Genomic DNA, 8,411 nt, shown 5'->3' with positions numbered 1-8,411 from the left:
CACAGGTCCTAACTGCGGTCTGCACTTATTCAATAAATAAAAATAAAAAGTGTGTAAAGCTGCCAGTAGCATAGGTTCAAGAGTTTCACCAAAACCATTTCGTATGTCACTGCACCAAAACCTACACACACCCACTCAGTCAAATCCAAATCCAGTTTATACGGTTGCCATTCAAAAATGCTTCAAAATCCACGCTTCCAAATACACACGCAAATCTGCCCCATGTGTGTGTTCTGGAGGGATGCCAAAGTTAGCAGGCGTGCTTGGACAAGACCAAAGCCCCTCAGGCTCTGTGAGTATTTATGTACAAGTGTATGTCATTTTTAGACTGGAAAAACATTAGCTCTCCACACACACACCTTAATTATATTCTGCTCAGAAATAACCTATTTTGTAGATGTAGTATTAGAGAACTGAACTGAACATGACTATGTTATGTATTTAACTTTTAAACCAATAAAGCCACAATGATAGAAAATAATATTATTGATATGACTTAATCTTATTATTGTATCCACTGACTTCAATAATTATTTCTGAATCTCGGATGTGTTTTACTGGTAAAGCAGAAGGATACCTGACAAATATTTACATCAAAAGTGAAATGTTCATATGTACGTTCATCCAATCTGACATTGTTCTGGTCCATATGCTGTTTGCTGACAGTTTAATGACCAGCTGTCCACATATCGCTTCACTCACTGTCCTCACCCTGAAGGATTGTAGAAGCAGTAGGAGGAGGGAGTAGATGAATTTGGAAGACAGGACATACTGAACCACACTCAAATCCTTAGGACACACCGGTTCTCTCTGTTAATCTATTTCGGTGGCAGAAGAACAGCGCAAAGGTCTTTCAGCACCAACTGGCACCTGTAAAAGAGCTGAAGAGTCACATTTTTTGCATAAGTAATTGTGTTTGTATGAAAGAAAAAAAAAACATTAGGTGGTCTTTGTGTGTTACCAACAACATATTATGCATTAGGCTTTTGTGTGAGGCTCTCAGCTATGCAACGTGCAGGCTCTGAACAAGAAAAATGCTGATTATAAAATCAAAACAAAACTGGAGAAGCTGGTAAAACTGGGAATACAAAACCACTTGTGGCTCACTGCACATGGCTCCCCATAAATACCTACTGCACCAACTGGATTTACAAACAAGAGAGTGCATGCATATACATGTAGACCAATAAAATGTTATGACAGAACACCTCAGCGGGAATGTTAATTGGGTGACTTTTATGTGTAGTGCTCTGTCAGTCGGGAAAATCTGCGTATGAAAGTTTTTTTTTTTTTAGGTGAGAAAGCCTGTGTGCTCCTCTCTGCTTTGCTCTTTGTTTCAAGAGACAGGCCTAGATATCACAGCAGATGAACTGGTGACAATCAACTGCAGGACCATTTTATAAATGTAAGGGCAGGACCATGCGGGTGAAAGGTGAAGAAGACTGATAGAGGAAAGGAGAAATCTGATGATATGAGTGGCAGAGTAAAGTACTTTGTATAATTTTGGGGAGAGCAAAACACAACAATGAGAAAAAGATACAAAAGAGGACAATGTGTAAAAAGAGAAAGAACAATAGCTGAGCATGGGAATAATAAGATAAACAAGTCAAAGGAGGAGGATGGCAGAGGGGGTGAGGGGCTGACAGGAAAACTGAGAGAAGCACATTCCTTCTTTCCCTCTTGTTCCCTTCAAAACAGCAGCTGGGACAGGTGTGCTTATACTGATGGTAGAAAGTGCAAAGGGTGCTGACTGCCTCCCAGTGTGCTGTGTGCATACTCTGTGTGTGTATGTGTGTTTATATGCTGAGTATGCACACTGTCTGGCTGCAGACTGCACATTAGCAGTGACTTTATTGTGTGTAATTATGGGGGGAAACAAAACCCATAGATCAGAATTCAGCCAAAATGACAAGAATAGACATCTGAAAGCACACATGGTGTTTGTGAGGGAGAGACTGTGGCTGAGAAGACTGGAGGTGCCTCTTACACAAACACTGTAAAAGACAACACCGAACATACGATGTGACCATGCCTAAACAATGTGTACAGAAGCATGTGAGTGTGCTGTTTAAAGAGACAGTCTCTACCTCAGGAAACAGAGGGATCCTGTTTGTGAGTTGTGCTCATTGTTCAGCTGATTACCCCCCTCATCAGCTCTACTACACCACACACACTGGTATACAAAACATAGGCCTCGTGTTACTATTTGGACGTCGACCAAAGATGCTTTGATTTCCTGCCTGACACGTTGTCTCTTAACAATAAGGCCATAGTTTCTAATGAGGGGTGTGTCTGGCCAGTCTATCTGACTCCATGCATTGTCCCTTCAGTCTTATTGATGTCTAGCTCTTTTTGTCAGAAGAATGGACAACACCTAATCCTGCCTTATCATCTTCTGGACTCATCATTTACTCATTTTATCTTTTCAAGCGGCTGACGCCCCCCTCCTCCCCCCATCTTCCGTTTTCCTCTTAAATGACTAATTTCTATTCACAAGCCAGACTCACTCATCTCCAACATCCTATTCCAGGTTTTCTTAATACTTTTCGTTTTAACTAACTCGACTTGTTATAACAGACCAAATATGCTCACCCCATAGATTTTCTCCTCTGAGACTAGACATTTGTGGACACAGACCGAGAGAGACACAAAACAACTATAACTGTCTCACTGGGGTCATTTTGTGTCTTCGTCACTGAAAATTTGTGGGTGAACCGAGGGGTACCCTATGAGTTTTTGGGCCCCTGAGCATGTACTCAATTTTTCTAGACTAGAATTTCCTTGTTTTCTTTTTTTTTTTTTTTTTTTTTTTTTTTTTTTGTGGAATCGTGTGAAATTTAGTTTAACAAACATACATTACCACTGTATGTTGAATTGAAGCAACTGGTGATTTTTGGAATATTTAGCTTTGTCTGTTATTCTGATTAGGTGACTAAACCAGGAAATGTGTGCCAATATGCTAAGTTACACAGGTGAAGCTGGAAAACATTGTACATGTTAAACACTGTTAGCTCAAAACCTTAATGTACCTAAGTATGGCCTAACTAGCTGCTTACATGGCTGGAGAATATTTTTCTTGTTTTCAACTTTTGTCAAAGGAACAAGCTGGACCTACATTTCTCATTGGAATTCCTTTATTTTTGTCCCTGGTTTTACAATTTCCTACCTCTGCCTCACTGCACTGTTCTTCTCTGCCTCCTCATTTCCTGCTCACAATGGTCCCCTTTTCTTTCTTGTTCACTCTTTTAACTGTAGCACATTTATCTTCCACCTCCAGTTTTCTCAGCTTAGCTTTTCTCCTACATAACACTCAATTCCAGCACAATACTGTGTTGTGTCTCTGTGTTCTTGGTCAGGGGTAGGCTCTTTGAGCTCTGGAAGAGAGGCCAACACACACACACACACGAATGAGAACCTCTGGCGTGGCCTTTCCCACCACTGCCCTCTCTGTATCAACATACACAAACATGCTCATTCGCACTGCTGCACCATCAAACAGGCCTTTGTCTTTCTTACACAACCACCACAACCACACATTTATCTCCACACATCTGCATATTACTGCTTTCAACACAAATCCTCCAAAATACCACACAAATCTTCCTATTTCCAAGGGCCAAGAGCTTTCTTTCTGGTTTTGCTGAGCTAAAAATTATATTTCATGTCCATCATGTTTCATGTTCATGTTTGGTGTTACCTTAAAAACCAAAAATCAAATAAAAGTAAATGATGGTTAAAATTTATTTACATGGCACCTTTAAAGACCTTTTCCATCATTGAGAAGTGAATGAATCAACTTATACACTCAGCTGATTAATTTGCATAATATAGGTCCTATAGATGATGAGAAAACAAGCACAACCACATTATCCATTACAGCCTGTGATTAATATAACCAAGCATCATTCACTTTTATAACAAACAGTCTTATGGTCCTGTGTGCATTGGATTTTATTTAATCTCACAAGAATTTATAAAAATAGAAATAACAATCTAAGTAGAAAGTATATGATCTTGGACAGACCAACACACACAGCCTGTATCAAAAGCAGGCACAAAAGTTTCTGACCTTACTGCCACTGATACGGCTCAATATTCTGTGTCTATGATGGAGAGAACCATCTACACACGCATACCAAAACAGTGAGGCAAAATAAAAAACAATTTAGTACAGTGTTCCATACTACATGAGTACCAGAAAATAGAGACGGTTCTATATATTTAACATTATCGCAGCCAACAAGTTACAATCCCACAAAAACTTTGGCTGGTACAAGGCCAGAAACTTTCAACCCACACAGCCACCTGACATGTTGGGGAGATCAGTAAATGCAGCTGATCTTTAATGTCATACATGACCTAATAGAAGGCACTTGAAGAACATAGGGGAAGAAACATAGATCTCATGATTAACAAACAGAGGCAAGGAAGAAAATGTTTAAAGATCTAATTTGTTGACTTAGCTGGGTAACTATATTCCTATATACTCTCCTGAAATGACTAAATCAACAAACACATGACAAGCTCTCCACTTTATAGATGGTGTCACCCAACGACATGTTACGTAACTCTCTCACTGTGTTAAAAAGACCAGACAAGTGATTCGATGAAATCAACAAATCTGTCATCTCTTTCTCTTAATTGTCACCTTCATGTCTTCATATCTGCAATGACTTATAAGAGGGCAAGCTTTGACTGACAGACCCGAACCTCCAAAACAGATAAAATCGGATGAGGCTGGTAAAGACTCCAGGTGTGTTTGGAACCTGGAATGAACACAAACAGAAAGAAGAAAACCCATCACTAATAGTAGTTCGTTTACATCAAGAAACAATGCTGAAATATGTGTTTGCAGGGGCAATTCAGGAACACACACAGACAACACACACATGCTTACCACAACGTAGTAGTCGTTCAGCTGTAGGCCGTAAAGGACCCAGGAGGTTGAAGTAAAGAGGGTGGCCACAGTCAGCGGGAAGGACAAGCACTGCACATTACCACTACGCACTATCGCTACCTAAAATGAAAGAGAAGAAGAAGAGGACAGCAACAATCCAGTTAACAAACTTCAAATCTTCATTACTAAATGTTTTTTTAACATTTCTAATGGATCAACTTGCTATATGTAAAAAAAAAAAAAAAAAAGCTTTCCTAAACCAACTGTACACTATTTGCTCAGCACCAGATGGCAGATGGTGCCGACACACCACCTTCTGAACACAGCAGAGCATTTAGCAGCTAAAGAACTAGTGACTTCTTTCAGGAAATTCTGCCATGATGTGTTTAGGGTCACTTTTGATGTCAGCAGCCATGCCTGAGTGCAAACGTAAACCATAAGTCACACAACTATGGCAAAAACAGAGGGTCAAAATTGAACCTAGAAGCTGGCTTGTAAACTGTGGTATGCAGTATGATTTAAATGCGAAGTTGTGTTAAACCAACAGGACTGTCTACAACCTTACTATTACCAATAGGAAGGATGACTACTGATGTTGTATAAACCAATGTAGTGCCACCAGCTTATTATGAAGGTGTAGGGAAAAAACAAGAATGTAACCAAGAGGATAAGGCACAAACAGACAGAATAACAGGAAGACAGAAATGAAGAAAAGAAAGGCAGGAAACTGACTGGGAGTCATTCAGACCTGTGAGGCAGATTGAGGGAGACAAACAGGATAGTAGATAGAACCACAAGATGACACAAAGAGGAAAAAGCAAAAATAAAGAACAGGGCATTCATTTACTTGACTTGTAAAAAGCCCCACATGTGGAGTTGACATGAAGTGTGAAAAAAACAAACAAAAAAACAACAAAAAAAACAGAACTCAGCAGATACTGCTGCTCAGAAGTTCCTGCTGCCTCAAAACAGTGTGATTAGATTGTACAGAATGAATTCCTTCAGTCTGTAATGTTCATTTATAGCTTATAATGCATGTTTTTGCTTTTTTTTTTTTAAATGATACATTTACCATTTTATGTTTAGATTGTTACAGCATGAACCACACATTTTGACATGGACTGCACAGTCTTAGACTTGTTTATCTGAATTTCATAAAGGAGACAATCAGCCTTGACTAGTTACAATTACAGCTTAGACAATAACTCACTGACCTCACTGCTTATCCTCTATCAAAGGTAAGACATGAAACTAACAAATAAAAACTAACAATCAGTTGTTATTATTATTATTATGTGCATATCAGCAAATACTTTTAGTGATTAGAACATGAGCTTTATAAATTTCATCCTTATTTTGCCCAAATGTTCCAGATGATATTCTGTATCTGCATTATCTAGAAGTAAAGTAAGAGGTTAAAGCCGCATTTGCATGTATGTTGAATTTGTGTCTGTTTCATGTGAGTTGTACCAGATCAGTGAGTGGCGACAGGTACATGCTGACAGTGAACACGCTGCAGGTGAGGCCCAGCTGGCTGAGCTGCGTTTCTCTTTCAGAAACAAACACGGTGAAGTAGAGCCAACCGCTGATCAGCACCATCCCTGCTGCAAGGGTCTCAGACATCACCAACCTCTGAAACAAAAATGCACATAGAGAAGCTGAGAGACATGTTCGCGGGGGGTTACCACATTCTTATAAGTCTGGATCTAACCTCATCGGGGTGTTTTCTGTAGATCTGCACATGAAGCCACACTGACCTTTTGTTTTGTGAAGTAAATGTACGAGACAATGTAGAGAATCTGGAGGAGAGCTCCAATAATGTTGACCAGGGCAATTGTCTGATCTCTCTTCAGTATCCCGTAATACAACCAGCCGACGTTACTATGGAAACAAGCATCAAGGTGACCACCACAGGACAACACTGACACTAAAATGATTTCAGTAAAAGATTGGAGATTATGCAAAAACACAAATCACACACTCACTTAAGACAAGTGGTGAGGAAAGGGAGAAACTGGATATTATCTGTATTTTTGGATTGTTGCATCTTCTTCAGGTCGGTCCTAGAAAGACACCAAAAAATAAGAAGAAACAGACCAATTAGACCCTGATACTATGAAATAAAAGCAAGTCAATCACTTTGTCAGTCTGGTCCAACCTTTTCTGACATGCTTTCACAATTTACAACCAATTTGACTCATATAAGTTCAAAAACAGCACATACTTCAGAAAATATTCATCGTTTCCAAAATTCATTGTATTCCACTCATGATTTATGCAAACTTAATTAATTAAAAGCAAGAAATGAGAATGTAACTGTCCATGTAAATGAACTCACAGTCCTGTCGAGAACATCCCGACTGTAAACACGATGCAGGCCCATGACAGGAACAGCAATAAATCCATCGAGGGGGACAAAAGTCAGACACACTACCCGAACTGGTAGTGCAATTTCTGCTTTTAATCACGAATGATTAAACTGGTTTAAGTTAAAAATGAACTATAACTACGTTGACGCTCCCCCCTCGCTCACTATTGTATTTCCGTGTTTGCAATCAGTGTGCTGAAGGATTCTCCACTCTGATTGGCTGCGTGGAATAGCTTTGCCCCAATGGCGTGATGAAACGATTCTGACGTAGCTCTCTACGTCCTGACGTTGAAAAGAGCGTTAGATGCTGACTTGAAGTAAAATGTATTCATCCCAATATTCAGAGGGATTACATACAGGAAAAATAATCATCAACAAAACGTGAAACAAATGTTTTCCTAGGCCAATTTTAAATTGTATATGTGTTAAATCCCGTTTTTATGTGATTACAGTTTAGGAATATGTTAGATAGATAGATAGATAGATAGATAGATAGATAGATAGATAGATAGATAGATAGATAGATAGATAGATAGACTAATGGACTAACCTACTTGCTTAGTCCTGCCCAGTGGGCCCTAAAGTCCCAGGAGTTACTCAGTTTGCACCACTGAACTACAATGGGTGAACCCCAATAGCCTTTTTTTTATTGCTGCTACATGATATATGAGTGCATCTTTCATGGAAGTCTGTTACAGACTGACACACACCTTTATCTGAAATCAGTCTGTGGCTAAACGGTTCACATTAATGATCAGAGCGAAGGAGATCTTGTGCCTCTTAAAACATGTTTTTTCTCTCCTGTCTTTGTTTCTTTTTCTTGCATTTTAAGTGGACAGGACTATAACACAAGGAAAAGTCACAAGTGAGGGGTGCAATTAGTGGAGCTGGGATTCAGCCAATATCAGCTCAAGTAGAAGCGTTTTCATTCTACACAAAAATCTCTCAAACCTGACCTTTAACAACTGTCTCTGAGTTATAATTTCTCCCTTCTTCTTCTTTATCATTTTTGTTGCTTTTTTTAAAGTTTTCATCTGTCTGACATTTAATTTTTTCACAGATTTTTTGTTGTTTTTAAAATGTCATTTCCATATAGATGCTGAACAATATCATCTTTCTGGCTTATATTTAATCTGTCTATAATTA

The 8,411-nt window shown here is 39.1% G+C and overlaps 1 protein-coding gene across 1 annotated transcript; it reads right to left on the bottom strand.

Annotated features, from left to right (window-relative positions):
* Positions 1 to 3,723: 3,723 nt before the first annotated feature.
* On the bottom strand, positions 3,724 to 7,460 carry slc50a1 (solute carrier family 50 member 1). The gene is made up of 6 exons (XM_026317114.1): positions 7,236 to 7,460; positions 6,883 to 6,960; positions 6,655 to 6,778; positions 6,368 to 6,529; positions 4,898 to 5,017; positions 3,724 to 4,766 (listed from the first exon to the last, which is right to left on the bottom strand). Exons 1-6 carry the CDS (start codon positions 7,301 to 7,303, stop codon positions 4,659 to 4,661), a joined length of 660 nt encoding a protein of 219 aa, XP_026172899.1. The 5' UTR covers positions 7,304 to 7,460; the 3' UTR covers positions 3,724 to 4,658.
* Between the last annotated feature and the right edge of the window lie 951 nt (positions 7,461 to 8,411).

Source organism: Mastacembelus armatus, chromosome 16, assembly GCF_900324485.2.
Source record: "Mastacembelus armatus chromosome 16, fMasArm1.2, whole genome shotgun sequence".
NCBI lineage: Eukaryota > Metazoa > Chordata > Actinopteri > Synbranchiformes > Mastacembelidae > Mastacembelus > Mastacembelus armatus.
Note: the sequence above shows the minus strand (reverse complement) of the source record. Positions and strands in the feature narration are given on the sequence as shown.

What these genes read in the sequence shown, in the direction of transcription:
- slc50a1 (XM_026317114.1), bottom strand. Translation starts at nt 7,303, where the DNA reads ATGGATTTATTGCTGTTCCTGTCATGGGCCTGCATCGTGTTTACAGTC. An exon ending in TTCCTCACCACTTGTCTTAA is followed by an intron (nt 6,779 to 6,882) that starts GTGAGTGTGTGA and finishes TTGTTTCCATAG; the next exon opens with TAACGTCGGCTGGTTGTATT. An exon ending in TGAACGACTACTACGTTGTG is followed by an intron (nt 4,767 to 4,897) that starts GTAAGCATGTGT and finishes TGTTCATTCCAG; the next exon opens with GTTCCAAACACACCTGGAGT.